The sequence below is a fragment of the Nothobranchius furzeri genome, chromosome 5 (genome assembly GCF_043380555.1).
Source record: "Nothobranchius furzeri strain GRZ-AD chromosome 5, NfurGRZ-RIMD1, whole genome shotgun sequence".
NCBI classification, from domain to species: Eukaryota; Metazoa; Chordata; class Actinopteri; order Cyprinodontiformes; family Nothobranchiidae; genus Nothobranchius; species Nothobranchius furzeri.
This window is the reverse complement of record NC_091745.1, coordinates 70,435,609-70,458,434: the sequence shown is the minus strand read 5'-3', so window position 1 is coordinate 70,458,434 and position 22,826 is coordinate 70,435,609. Positions and strand designations below refer to the sequence as shown.

At 43.6% G+C, this 22,826-nt stretch overlaps 1 protein-coding gene across 1 annotated transcript; it reads left to right on the top strand.

Annotated features, from left to right (window-relative positions):
* The first annotated feature begins 733 nt into the window (after positions 1–733).
* LOC107379344 (basic salivary proline-rich protein 1-like) lies at positions 734–22,452 on the top strand. Its single transcript, XM_070551853.1, has 4 exons — positions 734–1,074; positions 2,423–2,523; positions 4,584–4,639; positions 20,386–22,452. Exons 2-4 carry the CDS (start codon positions 2,513–2,515, stop codon positions 20,772–20,774), a joined length of 456 nt encoding a protein of 151 aa, XP_070407954.1. The 5' UTR covers positions 734–1,074; positions 2,423–2,512; the 3' UTR covers positions 20,775–22,452.
* The last annotated feature ends 374 nt before the right edge of the window (positions 22,453–22,826 follow it).

The following is a 22,826-nucleotide window of genomic DNA, read 5'->3' as shown; positions in this document are numbered from 1 at the left end:
CACACACACAATATGCATCAAACGCACACACACACAAGAGCTCGCGCGTATAGGTCACTGATGATTATGGCGCTCCTGATTTGAAATGGATGATGGGGCGCGGCTCCGCAGCCTCCCGCACACCAAGAGGCGCGTCTTTACGCGCCTTTGAAGCCTTTAGAAGATGCGTGACAAATCTGAGAGCATTTGTTCATTTCCAAAGCATCCACGTCTCATTTATTTGTATTGTCTCGGGCAATTTTCAATGTTGTATGATCTCATCATCACCACCCACTTAGTTCTGAAAGGCCAAGATGCGCTTTCCCCATCTCCCCCTCTCTTCCATCCTTCCTGTACCTGCGCAGGTGACACAGGTGACATGTGATCCACTATGTATTTACCTTATTTTAAAAAATAGACAGTATTAAGACTAATAAAATAAGTGTTTCGTAATTATCTAAATGTCATAAAGCGTTAGAATGTCTGTTTAGTTCATTTAAACCTGGAATTTTCTATTTAAGCCACCATATGTATTTTTTTTTACCTCTAAGTAGCAACTTGAAGAGAGAAACCTTGTGTTTCCTCCTCCTGGCTTCTTCCTCACTACTTCTCCCGGTTGATCTGATTATTTTTCCCTTCACGTTTTGTCCCAATAGCAAATTACCAATTCTATGAATTGCAAAGCAGCCTCTGAGACGCTGAGGGGGTAGAGAGAGGAGGGGGTGGGTGGTGGGGCGGTGTGAAGATTGAAAGGGATCTTTGCAAACACAATCACGTTCTTAAATGGAAATGCGGGGCTTTAAACAAATCTTACATCTCTCCCGTTCCATTCGCCTAAAACTCCGCAATCAGGCGCATGTTCCGCTCCTCTCTGAAACACGAGCCCGTTTTCTCTTCTTTTTTATTTTGGGAGGAAAGGTTTATTTTTCCCCGGCGCAACAGTCTCATTTTAATCATTTACCTGAAAGCAGTGTTTTGTCTTTTTTTATATCTCAGCCGCGTGTCTGTTTGTTGTGATCCTGCGCGCGCGCGACTGTTCTCTTTTTATTCTGCAGGATTGAACTCAGCCGTTCATTTTTAATCCGAGACTAAAAGGTAAGTTGTCTCGTGCGTCCTTGTTGCTGTAACTCTCGGTGTGTGTGTGTGTGTGTGTGTGTGTGTGTGTGTGTGTCCGGGTCACAGGTGCTCGTCATCATCTCCTTAAAGGCGTGGCCCCCTTTCCTTCATCCATATATCTGAAGCAGTGGAGGACACTTTTCTTTCCAGACTTTTTCATGTTTCATTGGGTTATCCTGGAGGTGCGTGTTAAATTTCTTTGGACAAGTCTAGAAATCTATGCAGCACTTTCCATAACGCGTTTATTTTGTGAATTTAAGGTAAAAAATGGCTAAAATCAATCATTTGTAAAACAATAAGACACATTTTAGTGCGTACACCCCCCCAGGGAGACCCCTGCAGCGGCTGCGTGTCGCTGCTGTGAGGGACCGGAGTTCTGCGCAGTTAATGAAGATGCGCTCGCCTTTCACTCCTACCCCCTCACCCCTACCCCACCTCTCCTAGTCTATAAAAAGAAGTGGTCTCTGCCACACAGACCCGGTCTTGTTGCTTCGCCATGCGAGCAACGAGCTGCTGAAGAAAGCTCCAGATGCTTTGGCCCTTTTCTGTAAAAGAACGGGGCCTTGTGCGCGCAGAGGTGCATTTTTGCCAGGACGCACTGGGTTTCCATGGTGCGCTCGAAGAAAGGGATCCCACAGAAGTTAGCTGTGAACGGCGGAGTGGCTAGAAACGATGATGTGTTTAAAAATAAGAGTTAATAAAGGATGAAATTACGAATCACTCTGAGGAGGAAACGCGGAGATGAGTGTCGAGGAAGTTGGGCGACCTCCTAGACTAGAAAGTAGTCTTTGTGTCGCGGTGACGTCATAATGATCCGATTTATTCTTCACTTTCTGCGTTTCTTTTTTTGGGGGGGGGGGGGGGGGGGGGCATTGCGACACATTCATAAAGTGCTGTTGGTGAAAAATACATTTTTCTGTGAAAAAATAAACTAACAGCAATAAGGCTGCAGGTTTGTCCAAATTCTGTATTATTAAAAAGCAGCTACAAATACACACAATCAAGTTCTTCCGGTCACTTTGCTTTGGGGTCAGTTTTGCGCTTTATTTACACATTTTTTATGATTTCAAGATTTTCTTGAAACCATTAAATAATTAAACTGTTTTATGAAAATAAAACAATTTCTTTCATTGTTCTTGTTCACTTTCTAAGTTGTAAAAGCGCACGTTTAATTTTGAAAACTTATTTTTAAGTGATAGAAAACACACTCCAAGCATTTCTTTGTTTAATAAAAGTCCTGGTGAATTCCATGGAGCGTATTTGTGATGGGGCTTCACATCTGCACCTTTCAACCACGTAATTGTAGTTTTGTTTCCTTTTTTGACAGACGTGCGTAATAGGCGCTAAATATGCAGTTTCAGGAAGAAGAAGAAGAAGAAGCGCCAATGTTTGCCGATATTCTGAAGTAAATCGTCACATGCTTTTCAGGTAACCATATTTTTCTTTTTTTTTTCAGTTTTTTTTTTTTGGCTAATGAACTTGGGCTCCTCTGCTAGCATCCCCCTGAGAATGCCAAGAGGGAGGGAGGGAGGGAGGTGTTGAGGAAAACGCTTCTCTGGTGGTAAAAGGTGCGAGTTTCTTCCTCTAACTCTCGGCTAATTAGGCGGGGTCTGAACGCCTCAGAATGAATATTCATGAAAGTGCGGGCGCGCAATTAGTAGAGGAGAGAGTTCCCAACTTCAATCCCAAAACAACGCATCCCATCCCCTCCCACCACCACCCTGCTCCATGAGCGTCTGCTTCACTTTGAGCCTTCACTTGCACTTCCAGTGCTCATCAGCCAGGCTCCTGCTCTCCTTCCTTTTCAAAGCAGCATCCATCACAAGTGATTGGACCACTTCATAAAAATCTCCATGTTGGGAATAACAGCTAATCCAATTAGATTTGCCAAGAACTTCGAAACTCACTTGAGATTAGCCTTTTTTTTCAGCTGAAAACATTTAAATATTATTCCTTTCACAAATTCCCCACTTCTCCCCCTACTGGTTGAAAGCGAAACTACAACTCTTGTTACCAACTAGCGCTAACAATGAGCTAACGCTAGCATGAGCCAACTGATACCAAAATAAGACACAAAGTTAAATAATCCACACTGTTGGACAAAATTGTCCAGTAGCAACAAGGCCAGGTCACCATCAGTCCTTGATTTTTACCCTCTTTTAGCTCCATCAAACTAACAGGAACGGTACCAGGATTATTTCCCTTCAGTAGCTTTACAGTTGCAGAGTGAGTGTAAGGAATTACTGTTCTCCTTTAGCGTGGACTGAACAACGGGTTGGTGTCAAAAATCGGGGTTGCTAAGCCGTTGCTTGACAGAATCTTGCCATTGCTGTAGCAACCCCAAGTACTGCATGGCATCGCCCATGCAGACAAGTGTAGGATGCATCAATGATCTCTCTGGTTTTAGCTCTTTGCTTCTCCCAAAGACATTCCTGTCTAACTTTTACTTCCGGTTTCTGGTCAGCAGAGAGCTACATAGTCCTGTCCAATGTGAGGTTTCATACATTTCTGGCTCAAGAACCACTGAAACCAGTTTGAAAGCACTAGCTTAAAGTGCTCTTTAGTGTTGCTTTAAATGCAACAAAAACATCCATCGACAAACAAATCTGCACATGTACCCATGTATCACCTGACAGCACATGATTTTACAACCAACATGTCGCTTTTCCAAATCCTCTGATGCTCTAATCGCCCCCCGGTGCACAAATCTGCACCCGCTTACCTAAGCCTCCATCTACCTGTCTAGCAGGTTTGTGTGTCAAGTCTCAGCAGCCGGCTGCCTGCATGTCCGCGCGCCCACAATCCTCTGCTTTGAATTCAAGGTGATTCTTATCCCTGACCCCCTCCTTCCTGCCCAGCGCGCTTGCCTCTTGCCTCCATAAAGACGTGTTTATGTATGTATGTATGTGCAGAGAGGAACACAAGGAGGTTTTTCAAGGGTTGGGGCGGGGGGGAGATAAGCAGAGGAATTTGAGACCGGTGAATATGGATGGGGTCCCTGCTTTCAGAGACTGCTGCTGATAGAGAGGTAAACAGCTCCTGGCCACAAGAAGGGAGCGGTAGTGGGAGGTGGAGGGATGTGCTGGATGCATGCACTGGCATACATTTGAAGCCTAACTCCAAATCCCTCCCTCGCCGTCGTTCTCTCTTGATCTTTGAGGACTATCTGCATTACGTCTGTGTTGAGTTTCTGCTCTGGACTGTCGTGTGGATTTAGGTGATGGGTTCTATTATCAATGCACAAAACTTGGAGGTTTGCACATCTTGTTTGAGGCTCCGAAGTTTTTAGTTTCACACAGCCAAAGCTGCATTTTTAAGAAAACCAGAAAACAAATTAAAGATATAGCAGAATTGTCCTTCTGCGTTCTGCTCAGTGTCCCATCTTAACTTTGCAGTGACAAACATTTTATCCTCTAAAAACTTTAACTGGTTTGACATCATAGGAGACCCAGACGTCCTTCTGTTCTTGTTTTCTTCTCTCCTGACAGATCCTGCAGCACAGAGCTGCTCCCCAGCATGAAGGCCGTGACCGGAAGCTGCTGGAGTGAGTCAGCGTCACTCACACACACACTGTCACACACTACTACGTGTTGGTGTGCATGAGTGTAAATGCCTGTGTAATGTTTACTTCATTTGTTCCATTAAAGCATTTTCACAGCATGTCGTGATTTTAATGGTTTCTAGTAAGGTGTGAGTTTTAGGGTGTCCTTCGTGTCTCAGGATAACATCTTTAGATTCAGACCATACAGCCGCAGATGTCGGACTTTAAATAGAAAATCACCAGGCATCAGGAAAAAAGTCTTAGAAGCCACAATGCTCATGTTCTGGATTCAGCATGCAGCTTAGAAACAAGTCCAGTGGATTTTGACCATCTGGTCCATCTTTGATCAGTACTCAAACTTTTTAAACCAGACGTTTTTCAACTTATATTATTTGATACTAAAATAGAATCTTTAAAATGTAGTTTGTGATTTCTGAAACCTCCCAGCCAGCACGCATAGGTGGGCCCCATATGGCTATATATGGGCAAATAGTATGGGTGCCAACAGGTTTCGTCTGTGGTTTCCATTAGGGATGTCCCGATACAACTTTTCCACTTCCGATACGATACCGATATTGCTGCCTTCAGTATTAACCAATACCGGTATCAATCTGATACGATATCAGCACAAATCATACTTTTACCTATTTTGTAACGTGGAATGTATGAAAGGCTTAATGAGGTGATATTACTCAATCGGAGAAGAAAAACCAATAACAGTAAGTATGAAAACACATGACTATTGTTTTCTTAACCGTTGGTTGCAAAAGTGTGAAACTTAACGGACTGATTTTATTGGAGACTTTTGATGCCGTCCGAGATAATCCGATTCACTGTTTTTGGGCCAATATCGAATTACTTCGGATATCAATATCGGAATGGGACATCCCTAGTTTCCATGATGGCCTCATTTGCCCACTATGAGTCAAACAATCCTGGTCCCTCGGAAAACCCATGTAGGGACCATTAAATCTTACTTGGGCAAAAATGTATGTGGGCAAACTCCTGTGGGACCACCATGGAAACCACGTAAAAACCTTTTTGGCACCCATATGGTTTGCTCATATGTATCCATGTGGGCCCCACCTATGCATGTCACCTGGGATATCAACGATCAGTTCATAAATAGTGAATGGCCACAGTGTTTTAATGTGTTCCTGTAGATAAAATGGAGCAAAATCTTCCATTTTTGAATTATTATGCTGAAAGCTAACTTCACTGTTTTATCCCCGACCCTCTGGTCTTAAGCTTGACAATATCGTCATAGTCTGAAGACAGTTTCTTTAGACGTAAGGGTGTCCTGAAGAAGACCTCAATTCTGGTGTCCCTCTGTCTCCATCTGAAGCTGCTATAAAGATGTGAAACAGTCTAAACATGTTAGTTATAATTAATTATTAGTAATAATTACATTTAATAGACATTAACGTTGTAAAGGCTAGTTCAGTTTTTTGAAGTTAGTTTCTGATGGATTTGAACATTGGGCAGCAGGTGCAGCAAGTTTGAAAAAAATATTTACGCTTTCCCTCATTCACTGTTGGGAGCTAAACAATAATATGCAAGACCATTTCAGTCAAAATGTTGCCATTTTTAAATAGTGATACAAAACAGTTTTTAAAGGTCAACTTCACTGAAAAACCCTTCAGTGAAATTTATTATTTCTGTTGAAGCTAACCGTTAGCATTAGCAACTCCACTAAATCTGGCTTGTGATATTTGTGGAGATAAAACATCAGCGTTGCAAAGCAAATGGAGTCAGTGGTAGAGTTGCACTGCTGTCAGTCAGTCAAAGGCCACATGTCCAGATATCAGGAAATAAGGCTCTAAATCCCACAGACATAAATAGGTAGACGCTCCATTGGGTGATGGAGAGAGTAACCGCATCACCACCATATTGGATGGGTCTACTCACTGCTCAAAGTCAATGCAGAGTGAGCAACTATGGCCATTTTTGTGCAGCCTATGGTCACAACCCGCGTACATTTGGAAACAGATCACATTGGATTACTACTGACTTTTCTAGCCTATCCATCCATCCATCCATCCATCCATCCATCCATCCATCCATTTTCTGAACCGGCTTGTCCATGTGGGGTCACGGGGGGCTGGTGCCCATCTCCAGCAGTCAACAGGCAATCTGGCGGGGTACACCCTGGACAGAGAGCCAGTCCATCGCAGGGCAACACAGAGACACACAGGACAAACAATTATGCACACACACACACACACACACACACACACACACACACACACACACACACACACACACACACACACACACACACACACACACACACACACACACACACACACACACACACACACACACATACACACACACACACAACTGTCTCAGCTGTTATTTTCGTTAAGGAGTGTGCACGTACAGCATGCGCGCCTCGTGCACGAGCCTACTATTGAAGTTGCCGTTATGCTTTTGGCCTGAGGGGGCAATCGCGAGCATAAAAATTCAAAACTCCATAAAGTCCCTTTAAATAGTTTGTTTTTTAACTTGTGTTTCACACAGGTTTCAACACGGCTGTTCTTAATTCTTGTAAAAGTCAAAATTCTCCAAATGAATCTATTAAAACGGCAATGAAATTTTAGACTTGAAATTGGCATCATTTCCATTCAGAAACTGTTCCATGAAAAAGCATCTTCCAGATTCCGGTGGAGCTGAGACAAACCCCACATTCAAAATTCTGAACAATTCCTTTACTGAGCAAGTTTACAAATTAAAACAAATGTTTTTTCTTGATTTTAACATCATTTGAATAAAGAAAACTTGACAAAAAAGCAACATGGATGGACATAATACAACCAATCCTCTTCTGAGCCACAGTGGTGCCAGTTTCTTCTGAACAAGGAAACAATGAAAAAAGTAAACTATTTGAAGAGGAACGTACTTTTTTGGTGTGTGGTGGTATTCCTCTCAGGCCCCATCTTTCCTTTGAGACAGCATCTTAGTTTTATCCCACTTGATTGCTCTATTGGCCACGTAACAACACAGCTTCTCTTTTTCACACACACACACACACACACACACACACACACACACACACACACACACACACACACACACACACACACACACACACACACACACACACACACACACACACACACACACACACACGCACGCACACGCACACGCACACACACACCCCAACGTGCTCAAGACACACACACACACACACACAGGAGAACTTCCACACTCAGGCCCCACCGCAAAGTTATTAATGAGCTGTTTAATTTTAATTAGATAGTAATTCATGTTAATGCCTGCTTAATGGAGCCAAATAATTCCCCTCGGTCACTTGGGGTCTTTATGCTTCGTTTACCAGCCCCTGCAGTTATTCCCTGGCTTTTGTTTTTATTTTACATTTCCAAGTCTCTCTTTCTGTTTTTTTTCTTCCTTTTCTCCGTGCTCCGAGTGAGGGATGAACAGTGGGAAACATATGGGATGAGTGAAGCGTGAAGAGCAGCACGCTTATGTTTGAGCTGGTTTTACTTGAGGCCGTAACGTGGCCTCATGCGGGCAGACACTGACCCACAGCTCTCTACAGTAAAGGCTGCACGTCAAACCCCAAGAAAAGGTCACTATTGAACACTAAGTAGGGTTAAACCCTCAGGTTGAGGTGCAGCTACCCAGAGAGGTTGTGACCTTTTCGTCCAGGCCGGGCCTCGAGGTAAATCTCCGTCGCTTACGTCCGTTTGAGATGCCCCCTCGAGGTTCAAACATAAGTGAGCCTGCAGGAGTGACCAGCGTGTGTGTGTGTGTGTGTGTGTGTGTGTGGAGGGGTCAGCGTTGTTGTCTGGGTTCTGTCTGGGAGCCACGGCTCTAACGGGCCACTAAGCTGAGTGGCTGAATCGAGTTAGTGGCTACAGACAGGCTTTTAATTGTTGATTGACCAGTCTGAGTGCTTCCTGATCTGGGGGTCGTCGTGGAGAGCAGACAGAGATCTCGAGGCTCCAGCGGTGATTTTTAACCAAACGCACCGACAAGCTGTGGATGGGAAAGAAGACGTGAAGGAGAGAGGTGGAAGAGACACAAAGAGGAGGATGAAAATCAGATGAAAATATGGAGAGATGTTTTATTTTTTTGTTAATACGATGTTTGATCTAGCGGGAGAGGCACGGTTCAGGAGGACCGGAGAAAGTCTTGGGAGTCACTTTGAGGTCCAGATTAGGAAGTTGAATGTTTACTCCTCCATCAGCTCTGCAGCTCCTTCATCTGTTTGACAATTACAGAATTTACTTTGTACCCGCTCCGTCCACTCCTCTGCCCTCCCTCCCCTGTTCCTCCCCCTTCAACCACCATCCCTCTTATCCTGCACGGGGCAACAAAAGCCCATTCTGCTGTTTTAGCGGGGTTAGCTCCTTCTTCTCCTCCTCCTCCTCCTCTTCTCGCCTCACAGCAGGTGCCCCTCCTCGGCTAACATTTGTTATCTCTAATCCTGCAGGTTCGGCGCACAAAAAGACCGTAGTAAACTCTCTCTCAGACCTAATCCCACCACTCCTTTTTTGATGGCACTCCCCCCAGCCCTTCTCGTCACTATCGCTCTTTTAGGCTGCTGGGGGGGCGAGGGGGGGGGGGACTCGACTTCTCTGATTGCCACATAGCGTTTTATCACCATGGCCTTCGATTTTGGGGGCAACTGTTGGTAGCTGTGCTGTTTTATTTTCTTCAGTTCTTTATACCTCTGATTGCAACTCTTTTTCATCTCTCTCTCTCTCTCTCTCTCTCTCTCTCTCTCTCTCTCTCTCTCTCTCTCTCTCTCTCTCTCTCTCTCTCTCTCTCTCTCTCTCTCTCTCTCTCTCTCTCTCTCTCTCTCTCTCTCTCTCTCTCTCTCTCTCTCTCTCTCTCTCTCTCTGTATCATTTACAGTCATTTTCTGGCAATTAAAACGGAGCGCTGCTGCAGGTTTTTCGCCTGCAGTGCAACACTACAGCGCTGATGAATAATTCTTCCCCCTGCAAACTGGAAAGCTAGCCTTTCTTTCATGTGGGCCCTTTGTTGATTTACCATTAAAACTTGCTGCACCGTGCGCCGAGCGGAGGACCCGGCACTGCTGGAAGTGGCAAAAAGCAAAAAACGAGGATGAAGCGGATCCTTGTACGTTCGCTCGAGGGTCTTTGTGTCAGCCTGTGAGGAAGTTTCTCAGTTACACATGTTTGTGTTTATGGTTTCGAGTCATGAAGCACAAGGCCTCTTTATTTATGACCACCGTCTCGTTTGGGACCATTTAGGTTTACGTTCATTTTTTCTTATTGGTGTTTTACATTAAGGGGGCTTGCTGCATTGTGTGTGTGATTAGGCAGTCATTCTTCTCTGCATCTTCCTCACACACACACACATACAGAAAAGTGACTGCTGCATGTGTGTGTGTGTCTGTGTGTGTGTGTGAGGGGCTCCGGCTGTAGAGGCAGAGTGGTGTTAGCAGGATGTTTAAGGAGGTGTGTTTTCATGTTGAAAGCATCTGAGAGAGGACTGCAGACTTTGTTGCACCACGTTTACTTTGTTACTGCTGGCTTTTTGGGGAATCGGATGTTTCACAGTGAAAAAAAAAAACAAAAAATGCAAAAACAAAAAATAACAGAACAAAAATGAAACACTAGCAAAGTTTGCTGTGTTCATTTGAGGAAATCTCAAATTTTCATGGGATTACTGTAAATCTGGCAAGAGTTAATACCAGACCTGTCTAAAAAGTTAAATGATTTTTTTTAATGTCAAGTCCTCATAATGTGGCATGAACGAACCTAATAATGAATTTTATTATTTATTTGAATGTCTTGAGTCAAAGCTAATGTCCATAATTATCCAAACAAATTAGTCATTTTCCCTAAGATAAAATTATAACTAAATTGTGCCATTTATCTAGCATTGAAATAAATAAATAAATAAATAAATAAATAAACAGGCACCCCACCACCCACCAAACAGATTTTATCTGTAATCACAAAAATGTTCATGTGTTAAATAAATAAATAATTTTCTAAAAAGGAAGAATTCTGGTAACATTTTACAATAAGTGTCCCTTTATTAACGTTACTCGGTGCATTATTAAGCATTAATAAACTATTACATTAAGTATTGAACACTGCTTCACCATCATGTAATGCATTACTAAGGAGGAACATTAATAAAGGGACCTTTGGTTTATTAATACTTAATGATGCACTAAGTAACAACAATAAAAGGACCCTCATTGAACTGTGTTACCAGTACTGCAACTCTGTCCAAAAACAGGTCCTTTTCCTATTAAAGGAACAAAAATAACTAGCAGGAACAATGAGACTCTTAAATACACACGAGGCAAAGAATAAAGCAGATAAATGCACTCATTCCCATAAGTAAATAAAGAAGATGAACCTTTTTGTCGCCAGCCCCTCAATGCAAGATCCAACAAAACACACTTATTCTGGATTACACCTGCAGCTTTTTATTATTCTTTCCCAACTTTAATAATTATACTAAATAAACAAACAAGCGGCTTTAACCCTGGCTGAATTAGGGCCTGAGCAGAAGTCTCCTCCTGTCGTGTCGTCTACCTCAGTCGTTATCCCTGAGTCAATTATTTGGCCTTCACCATATTGACCAGCAAATATGAACACACACACATTCACATCCACTGACAGGCACACAAGTGAACAAGCCAACAAGCCAATGCTGACACACATGCACAAACACACTGTACGTAAACAAACACTATATTTCACACTGTCACACTCGCATGGACACAGTCATGCACTGAAGAGATAATGGTGGCCAGAGGCGGTCTCCGTGCACTCCCTCTCTCTCTCTGAAGCAGCGAGCGCGCTCTGGTCCACACTGTCTGTTAGATTTGATCACCATCACCCAACTGCAACGGACAGCGTGCAGCTCGGCTCAGCTGACGGCTCATCGTGAAACGCACACATGCACACAAACAGCCAGTGTGCCAGAGGATATTACATGCAGTGTCTGACACCTCTAAATAAGTGTTTGCTGTGTGTGTGTGTGTCCGTGTTTGTGTGTGTGTGTGTGTGTGTCACCTCTCCATCCCTTATCCTGTGTGTGTTTGCATGCCAGGCAACCACACAATTATGAAATGCATCCAGCGTGATCATTCCAGCTTCCATAACACATTCTCCCATCATTAGCAGCACGCTAACCTGATGTACAACATTCATGACGAAGTATAAATTCACTGTGTAATGAGTTAGTAAAAGTATCTAAATGAAAATGTGAATTAAATCAAGTCTCGTGTGAACTTTTTAGAGAATCGGGATCACATTTTGGTGCAAAGCTGAAGCAGTTTTGGGTGTGATGTTTAGGTAAAAGGATAAGTTTGCATTTATTTGTATTTGACTCAATTTATCACAAAAATAAATCTAAATATGAACTTGAGCACTTGTATTTATTTAGCTTTGACAGTCAAGAAGCACTGAGATGCAGATTTGTGTGTGTGTGTGTGCACGCGCGCCCGCCTATGTGCATGCATGTATCTCAGTCTGTCGGCAAAGAGATTTTAATAAGACAGAAAAGAGGGGGTACAGTAAATCCTACATCTGAGCAAACCCATCTCTGAGACTCGAGGGTGCCATGCTATGATTGACAGGCCTCCTTTCACTGGCGCTGTCGGACGCGGGGCGGATTAGGGCCGTCTCGCCCTAAAGGGCCATTGTGGCTTCACGTCTCCCAGCTGCTTCGCCGTGCACCCCACACACACCACAGCGAAGGAGGGGCCTCTGAGTGTGTGTGTGTGTGTGTGTGTAACAAGGCAAAACGGTTTGTTTGAAATGCATTTGCTCGACCCTCTGTTGTAATTCTATGAGCTGCTAAAGAAGGTGAAATGGTAAAAGTGTGTTTGTATGTTGATTAAAGTTTTCCAAACTTTGGGGAGAATCTTCATTGTCTGAGTTCTGGTTAAAGACCAAGTTCACTTGTTTTATTTGCAGTGGTCTCTAGTATAGATGAATGTCTTGTGAATCAATTTCAGTGGGGAAATAAAGCTCTGGTGCACCTGTTTGGGAAGTAGAAATTAACCAGAGGAGTGTTGAGCAGACGACGACAGGATTTGGAGGCTTATTTCCTGATATTTGGACATCTCACCTCTGATTGGCTTACAGCAACGCAACTCTGCCACTGACTCCATTTGCTCTGCAAAGCGGATGTTTGATCTCCACAAATAACACAACCCTGGAGGAGTTCTGTTGTGTTGTGGAGTTGCCAATGCTAACAGTTAGCTGCTACTAGGTTAAACATGCTTTGTTCTCTTCTTAAAACTAAATCAACAGCCTTCCTTGTCACAAGCCAAGATGAGTGAGTCAATGAATGTGACGTAGGGTGTTTCTCAATGTCAAGGCGCCTGACCTTGAGAGGCGATGTCTTTCGAGACCAGGCTCCTTGCTTACGAGGACACTAGGTCAATGTCAAGGTCAAGGTCTATTTTATTTATAGAGCGCATTTACAGCAGCAAAGCTACACCCAATGCGCTGTACAAGGTACAACAAATCAACAATAAAAACCTAAAATAAGATGAGCACACAACAGTCTCAATCTATAATAAAAACTGTTAAAAACTATTAAGATGCTCAAGTCAACCTGCATTAAAAGCTAAATTAAAAAAAGTGCGTCTTAAGAAGGGATTTAAAATGCTCTAGATTCTGTGTTGTCCCGATGTTGAGAGGTAGCTTGTTCCACAGTTTGGGACCAACCACAGAGAACGCTCTGTCGCCGCGAGTCTTGTGGCGGGTTTTTGGAACTGTTAAAAGAGCTTGAGAGCTGGACCTCATGGTTCTGGCAGGGACGTAAGCGGACAGCAGTTCAGAGATGTAAACTGGGGCCAGGCCATGAAGGGGTTTAAAAACAAAAAGTAAAAATTTGAATTGGATCCTGTAAGAGACAGGAAGCCAATGGAGAGAGGCCACAACCAGGGTTATGTGATCCCACTTGCTGGTTCCAGTCAGCAAATGGGCCGCTGCATTTTGGACCAGCTGAAGTCGGTGTAGGGAGAACTGGTCCAGGCCAGAATACAGGGAGTTGCAGTAGTCCAATCGGCAGGACATGAACAGCTGGATGACATGTTCGAGGACATTAGCAGGAAGGTACGGCTTCACCTTTGCTCTCTGCCTTAAATGATAAAAACCTGATTGGACCACTGCACTCACCTGTCTGTAAAGATTAAAAGAACCATCTAAAACACACCAAGGTTTTTAACACAGTGTTTTAAAAAACCACAACAAGGACCAAGAGGACTAACAACGTCGTTTAAAAGATTAGGACTGCCAAATAGTAAAATTTCAGTTTTTTGATTGTTGAGCTTAAGAAAATTAATGGACATCCACTGTTTGATGCTTTTTAAGCATTCCAGTAATGAGCCAATTGACCTGGCATCACTAAGTGGCAAATAGATCTGAAGGTCATCAGCGAAGCAATGAAAACTAATTTTATACTTCTCAAAAATAGAGCCTAAGGGGAGCATATACAAAGAAAAAAGTGCTGGACCCAAAATGGAGCCCTGAGGCACCCCAAATGTCAGAGGTGCTGTTTTCGAGGTAAAAGGTCCCAGATTAACGGAAAATGACCTCTTGTGAAGGTAGGATTTAAACCAATGGAGAACAGCACCTCGGAGACCAACGCATGACTCTAGGCGGGACAACAAGACGCCGTGATCAATGGTGTCAAAAGCAGCCGACAGATCAAGTAAAACCAAAGCTGCTGACTGGCCTGAAACAGCAATTAAAAGAAGGTCATTAAAAACTCTTAAAAGAGCACTTTCAGTGCTTTGACGGGGCCTAAAACTTGACTGAAAATTTTCTGAAATGTTGTTAAGGGACAAGTAGTCCTGGAGCTGAGAGTAAACAACTTTTTCAAGAACTTTAGACAGAAAAGTCAGTTTTGAAACTGGCCAAAAATTTGAGAGAACAGTCTGGCCAAGATTTGGCTTTTTTACCCAGAATTTGCTTCATTGGTCAAAGAAAACGGTTAAATGGAACAGACTTGCATCAAGTGACCGCGGAAGCCGCGGCGGTCACGTAACGTGACGTGACACGGGAGATAACATTATATTTTATACGTATTAGTTTCATATAAATATACAACAAGCCTTTTACTTTTTAAATTTTGTAAGTATTTGTTAAATTAAATATAAGTGAGTTATTACCCACTAGCCACCGAAGCTGCAACTACTAAGCTAAGTAACCAACCATAGATAACTTCTTTGGATCTAAAAAAACATTTTTAATTAGTTGACTTACTTTTAAACTTGAAATTTCCCCCCGAAGTAGCTGCCGGCTTCTGATCCGCCATTCTTTTGGAAATACCGCGGTGTATTCTGGGTAATTTTTGACCAAGGCTAGGCTACAAGACACCTCCCATGTATCCTTGCTCAGCTAGCTAAACGGCTAACAAATGGAGAACACACCACGGTAGAACATGAACATTGGAACTTGTCTTGGCGGTTCCTGACGACGTATCTCCTAGGCAAACGGGGTGGGGCCAAGATGTCAAGGCAAGGTTCCTTGGCATTGAGAAACACATAGATCCCGTCTGTTTTCCATCAGAAGCTAATGCAGGAAATAAGGGTAGAAGACTATTTTCGTGTTTAGCCTGCATGTTGAACTCAGAGTGATCGTATTTAAAATCTAACAAGCAAAAAATGGTTTCTTAGTGAACTTTTTATTTAAGAAATCTTTACGAGCCTCTGAACATCCTTTTAACAAGAACTTGAGCTTTATTAGTGAAATTTTCAGAAGAGTAAAACATAATTAAAGACATTATCCATGTATTTGGTGTATTTGGGGTTTCATACTCTGATTAAGAACATATTTCTTTTGAATATTGGGTTTAATATGACAGGTAGTAGTAAAAAAGACTTTCCAGGTGTGTTGCTGTAGGTGCCTGCAGCTTTGCCTCCACCTTGCTGTGGATCAAAGGGCTCCAGATGTGTAATGAACATCAGCCTTAAGTCTAAAACCACCGACATTATTATCACCGTGATTGATGGCTCCTGTTAAACTGGTTCTGTTGCCTTTTGAAAGCATAAAAAGACATGTCTAGAGCAGATTTTTGGAGGTTTGTCACGTCTCTTTGAAATGGGAATATTTAGTGTTTTATAAGTAATATTTGAGCTAAAATGCAGTAAAATGTAACAAAAAACAATTTTAATGGCATTTTGTCGCCAAATGTTGTATAAATCAAAGCAATGGAAAGACATGTTAAAAATTTCTTACAAATATTGCACCGACTGAGCTGCAATATTCATCAAAAACATTGATAAGTGGTCCCTCATCAAGAAAATCCAAGTTAAAACTTAAAAGAAGAAGAGTAAAAAATTGTTTCTTGGTGGAATTTATTTACAACGAAGATACACAAAGAAACAAACTAGTTTCTTTTTGAAATATGATCATTCACTTAGAGTTTCACATGCATGCTCAACATGAAAAAAACTCTTCTGCCCCATTTCTTTTATTAGCCGCGGAAAGACGATAGTCAGGGAATTGCTTGGGTCAGAGGAAAACAGCCTCTTTTATGTCAAAGGGAAATATTTGTTCATGAACTCATCTAAACTAGCTTGCGATCCTGGAAGGCTGTGTTGATTTGGCGGCCAAGAGAGAGAGAAACCAGCATCTCAGCTAGTAGAAGTTAACCATTAGCATTAGCAGCTTCTTGCAGCAGAACAGGTTGCTTGTGTCATTTGTGGAGACAACTTAGCAACGTTGCATTATTTGCCAAAGAAAGAAGCATGAACGAAGGCAGCGGAAGAGTTGCGCTGCTGTTAGCAAATCAGGGGAGGCATGTTGGCATATCATTAATATCAATGAGTAAAACTCCTAATCCAACTAGGGAGATCAAACTCCTGAGCCTTCCTGGTGAGGTCTATTCAGGGGTTCTGGAGAGGAGGGTCCATGGAATCGTCAAACCTCGGATTCAGGAGGAGCAATACGGTTTTCGTCCTAGTCGTGGAAAACTGGACCAGCTCAATATCCTTATGGGGGTCCTAGAGGGTGCGTGGGTGTTCGCCCAACCAATCTACATGTGTTTTGTGGATATGGAGAAGGCGTTTGACCTCATCCCTCGGGAGGACCTGTGGGGGGTTCTCAGGGAATATGGGTAGCAGGACCTTACCGGCTGTTAGGTCCCTATGTGACCGGTGCCAGAGCTTGGTCCGCATTGCCGGCATTGACCCCTCCTTTCCACCGGCGCCGTGACGGAGCTGTCAGCAGCACGTCATAGCTCCTTATAGGAACAGCTGTGGTCAACAGAACCTTTTTCACCGGAGCCGTCAGCAGCGCGAGTTGGCTCAGGAGCAGCATGTCGCGGCCCTTACGCGCCGGTTCTATTTTCTACGCGCTACGCCTCTGAAACGGGTCAAGTTCGACATTTTTGGGGAAGGAAAGACAGGAAATCGGACGCGGAAACAGAGCGAAGCTTCCCGAGATTTTCAGAATAAAGAAGCGTACTGGATAAAAAGTTATCACCTAGTTCCACATCACCTCGCTTTCATCCAAGAGATCAAGTGTACCCAGAAGCACATTTAAAGGCACTCAAAGCTTGTCGGTGGCAGTAGTTAGCATCTTTGCGGTAAAACACTCCTTTCTAGGTGACTGACGGGCAACTCTACCTAACGTCTGTGGCCTTCTACATAGACCAGTGACTTAGCTTGTAAATAAAAGGTCACACGTGATGTGAGAGCATTTTTGTTGCAGGCAGTGATGTTGGGAAACCTTAAAACCTGGTAATGCAGACAATGGAGAATTCACAAATCTCCACTTTGGTCAAAGTTATTGAAATAATCGTTTCTTGGGCTGTTTCCTTCAGTTTGGTGTGGATGACCGGCCAAACTGCAGAAAAAGGATCTTAGTTTTGTGGGAAACCTAAGACAGGGCACAGGGTCTAAGTTACTTTAGGAAATGTGTTATGCTAAAAAAGAAAGAAAGAGAGAAACCAGCTTGTTTTCTTGCATTCATGATGGCATGGGAGAAGTTCATGTTCCAGAAGAATCCTCATAAAAGACCAAAGGTTTTTAAGTATTGCTGGCACCAAATTAATCAAGTGATCCATTTTAAAAGTGTTTTTAAATGTGGGGAACATTTGTAATTCTATTTTTAATTACGTTCTTACTTGCCCACACTTTTAAAGAAAAAAAAAAGGTTGGAACCAAACGTAAAGAACCCTGGAGTGAGTGTTTGCATGTAAGAAAGAGATATTGTACCACAGCCGAATGTGCGCCAGTGACATGACCTTTCCAACCTCTTTGCTTCTTCCCTGGGGTTTCCCATCCGTTTCCAAAGAGGCCTTGTAGGGAGCGCCCATCATGGGGGATCCTTCAGGGTTTATGAGGCCCCTGGCGTGGATGCTGAACAGGGCGGGCTGCCACTGCAGCGAAGCTGGCACGGAGTTTTGGCAGAAAAGAGAAAGCCAGAAGCTTGCTGCATTCCTGCTGAGATTCTCCCAGGCAATTAGGCTGTGGCAGCGGCGAAGAGGAGAGGAGAGGAGAGGAAGGTTGAACAGGACCAGCAAAGTTCACCAGTTTATATCGACACGGCTCTGCAAGGCAGCTGGATGTAAACAGACAAATAGTGTGTGGCTAAAGTGGGCCGACGGTTAACATCCCCTTCCAACTCTACTTGTTAGCATTTGTTCTCAAAGTGTGCACATCACGATAAGTCCTTGAAAGAAGAGCCTTGATGTGATTTGTGCAAAGGGTGAAAAACGTCGCCCTCCTACCATCCATGTCCCTGTCACTCCGGCGGAAAGAGGAGTGCATCTCTCTCACTCTCACTGTCTCTTTCCCTTTCTCCCCTCTCCATCGCTCCGACTGATGAAAGAGGAACTATGATCGCTTCGACAACAAAGAGGCCAGCTGCTTGTGTTTGGAGGAGGCTCTCCTTTCTTCTCCCTCTCCTCCTCCTCTATCTATTTCTTCTAACCCCCTTCTGATCTCACTCACTCTCTCCTTCCTCCATGCCAACCCCCTTGTTTCCCCCTCATCCACCCCCTCCCTGCCCGCTCTATCTCTCGCTGCCTGATGCCACTCTCCGGCGTCGCTCCTTCGCTCTTCGTTAGGGCCTCAGCGATACAATCAGGGTATGGAATTAAAAATCAGAAAGTGTCCTTGTCGAAAAGACACCCCGGATGGTGCACTTTGATGTCTCCTCGGAAATTTGAAATTCATATGTTGTCACACTTGATTTTATCCCCCCTCTCTATTCCTCTCTCACTCTCTTTTGGCTTTTTTTGGCCTCCTCTTTTCTCTGTCAAGTACCATCATGTACTATTCATTCAGAACGAGAGGAACGATAGAGACAGAAGAATGTAAAAAAGCATTGTAGAAAGGTTTCCTAAAGCCTTTTCTTTTATTTTTCATGTTTTTCTTCTTAGTCAAGAAGGCGGGAAGACATAATGAATCATTCAGTTTCCTTTTGATTATAGGTGCAGGGTTGCGTGGGTTTAGAGGTAGAAGATAGGGAGTTAGGGACCACAGGATGGGGTGAAGATGTGCTGGCAGGCCACTTTGATGCCGTTTCAGAACGCCAGAACCAAATTTATTTGACAGAGTGAGCGAAGTGTGGCTCCCACACGCCGCACCGTGCATATTCAGATATACACGGAAGGCTTTCAGGCTTTTTCTTAAGTCTCAAACTCCAAATACATAATCAGGAGTGAAATCTTTTAGAGGAGATGTGAAAGATCTTCAAGATGCAAGGAAGGGAGTTAGGTCGACCTTCTGTTCAAGATGACTGAGAGCCTGTGCCAACATATCGTCAAAGAATATTCATTTCAAGCTGGACAAGATTCTCCTAGTTGGGCTAAATAGCACAAGTTTTGTGTGTGTGTGTGTGTGTGAGTTACTAGTTTTAATCTAAAGGCACTTTTATGTAAGAGGTGTGCAAGAAAAGAGCTAAAAAATTAAGGACATTCATGTTTGACTATTTTCTTTGCTGAAAGAATGCTCCTTGGCAATAAATCCTACATTACTGGAACGTCTGATTAGTCACCTTTACAGCAACTTATGATTTGTCATAATTGTGCACTCACAGAAGGATCGACACAACTAAATGTGGGTTGTGTTCTCCCAAATATACAGATAAGGACTAGGATTAGGCCTCTGAAAACAAAAAGAACAATCAGAATTCTGACTTTAATCTCAGAAGTCAAAAATGTGATTTATTTCTTTTTTTAATTTATTTATTTATTTATTTATTTGTTTTTTTACCGTGTCCTGTCTGGCTGTGAAACAAGCAGAATAGATGTCTGAATGCTGGTGACAAGCCTTACAGATTTACTCTCAGGTGGAGCATCAAAGCATCTGCTTTTAATGTCACGCCTGATACTTAAAACTTTATTGTTATTGTTTTTGAATGCTTTGTAATTCCGATCAGACATGGAGACAGAGGTGAAAGAGAAAGGAAAAGAAAAGGTGGGGAGAGAGAGGGGGGGGGGGGGTCCACAAAAATAAACAATAATGTAAACAATAAGAGTCTGCTTTTAGACCTGCAGAAAGAGACAAAAAAAGCAAAAGGGCAAAAAAAAAAAAAGGGACGCAACAACAATACAACAAGATCTAGCTATCACTGCGTCAACTTGATGAAGAAATATATAATCAACATTGTTTAACTGAAGAATCACGATAATAAATCACAGTGCATTAAGTGCCCACCATAGCCTTAAGACCTGTGTTTAACGTGCCCAAACCCATACTTTTGAGAGCACCATGTGAGCACCTGTGTGTGTACACGCGCTTGTTTATGTAAGGTTTCTCTATAGGAGCGTCCAACAGAGAGTGTGAGGGACCACAGATCCGCCCCCCAAAGATGCGCAGGAGACGGGGGGAGCTCCAAGTCCCAGAGATCCAGGCGCTGCCCCAGAACACAGGAACCCCAAGGAGACTGCAACCAGAAAGGCCCCCGCCCCCCTCGAGAGGCACAGAGGATCGCCCCGGGGGGCCACAACCAGCAGCCGGCAGAGTCCCGGGAGTCATCAGCGGCAGGCCCACAGGCCCGCCCGCAGCCTCCCACCCCCTATCCAGCCGAGCCCGAGACCCAGCGACCCGGGACCCAGGGGCGACCACCCCCGCCGGGGACCCAGCAGAGCCCAGGGACCCAGACCCCACCAGGCAGCCACCGGGATCTATCAGGCAGATTCCAAAATCTTAAACCCCTAGACCCGGTTGCCACGAACACTCAGGCAGACCAAGGCCCAACCCCTCTCACCAGGTGTGGCAGGGGGAGGGGGGACGAAGATCTATATCATCAAAGGAAGTTCCAGGAGAGGGGAGGAGTCAAAGGCCCCACCTGACATATACAGTCATACACAAACACGGTCACACACTCCCTCCCTCATGCTCACACATACACAAACAACCAAAGACTTACAAAAATGCACGCCGGACACCCACCCATGCTCCCTAATGTGATTTATTTCAAATAAAGTCAGAATTCTTTTTCTTCTTCTTTCATGGCCCATAATGCTCTGCTATGCAAAAAAAGTTTCTAAATGAGGAACATCAGGGGCATTTCCACTGTCGGAACGTCAGGGAACTTCCTGACATGTACGTGTCAGCTTGACTGGGACGGCTGAACGGCCATTTTCAGGAACTTTCTGAATACCTGATAAGCGTACTCGGAATGGCCCGGTGGAGCTGCTGACAGGAACCTTTGGTTAACTCACGCTGATTGATCAGCAGACGTCCAAAACAACAAGCAGCTAGAAGAGAATTAAAGTGATAGAAAATAATCACCGATTGCATTTAAAATTGCCATTACGAAACTCCCAACACTGGAAAACAATTCTCCCAAAATGATTCACTCCACAGGGCTTTGTTGTCTCACAGAGCGTCGTAAAAAAGCATAGCTTCTTCTGGTCATTGATCGCCACATCATGCAGCTCTCGTGTCCTGAATGGATTAAATGATGATACACTTAGACAGAATAAAACTTTTAATATTAGTGTGGATGCTTTTTAGTGCTGATCAGAGTCGCGAGACGCTGATATCTGCGCAAAGTCCTGAAAAGGCTGAACTTGAATGGAGACACAACAGCTGAGAGGATCCCGGCCAGTTTCCTCTCCCAGAATGTACTCTGGAATCCGACAATGGAAACGCACGTATTCCTGTGTGGGCACTGGCTCCTTGGTGCTGCCAGGTGTGCTCCAGTCACAGGCTGAGGTGCTGCATGCCGACAGGCAGGGTAGGCAATATCTTGGCGCCCCTCATGCATCAAGGCACCCCACAGACAATACCGCAATAGCGGTGAGACAGTGAAAAGCTGCCATTCGACAACACCATCAACTGTCTCACTCTTCCTGATGGGTCCTCCAGTCTCGGACGGGAAAATGGCAGCATGCGTCTTAATCTGCGGACTGCAGGAATCTTTGCTTGAGGCCAAGCTTGTGTGTGTGACTGGTTTTTGGTTGTTTGGTTGAGAGCTAGATGTGTACTAGAGGGACCAACACCTCTGTGCGGTTTCATTTACAAAATCTCCCGGTCGAGGAATAGGACGTCATTCCACAGCTAAACGTGACCAAACCGGTGACGAGCACGAGGAAGAGGTGCCAAGTTGTGGATGTGTATAGAGCTTCCACATGCTACTGAAGCCCCTAACAGTGTGTAAAAACAGTACATGTGGTGTTTGTTTCCCATATTGTTGTTAGGAAGAGCAATCCACCAACCCCAACTCACATCAACACAACAAGGAGGATGCTGTCGCTGATTTTGGCACATTTTAACACGCCCATGTTCAACTTTTACGTGTTGCTTATTCTGCAAACCCTTGATAAAAGATGACCAACCAGGTTTTGTAATGAAGAAAGAGTTATCATCCAAAAGATTTATTACAGCAAAGAAATAGTAAATAAAACACAAACATCCTCATTTTAATAAATGGGAACTCTGCAATTGTGATTTGAAGAGTGGAATTTAGATGTGAACAGTGTTGGGAATGTTACTTTAAAAAAGTAATTAGTTATAGTTACTGATTACTTTTTCAAAAAGGTAACTCAGTTACTAACTGAGTTACGAAATTATAAAAGTAACTAATTACCAAGAAAAATAACTACTTAGTTGCTTTTTTCATCAAGGAATGAAAGAAAAATGGGCCCCCCTCTTAATTAAACTTACTTAATTTACTATAAATGACTACAATAGTGAAATATAAATGACTAATGACTGGAACTTAATAAAATGTATGTCAAAATGTTTTATTTTCATA

What these genes read in the sequence shown, in the direction of transcription:
- LOC107379344 (XM_070551853.1), top strand. An exon ending in CGTGACCGGAAGCTGCTGGA is followed by an intron (nt 4,640 to 20,385) that starts GTGAGTCAGCGT and finishes GTTTCTCTATAG; the next exon opens with GAGCGTCCAACAGAGAGTGT.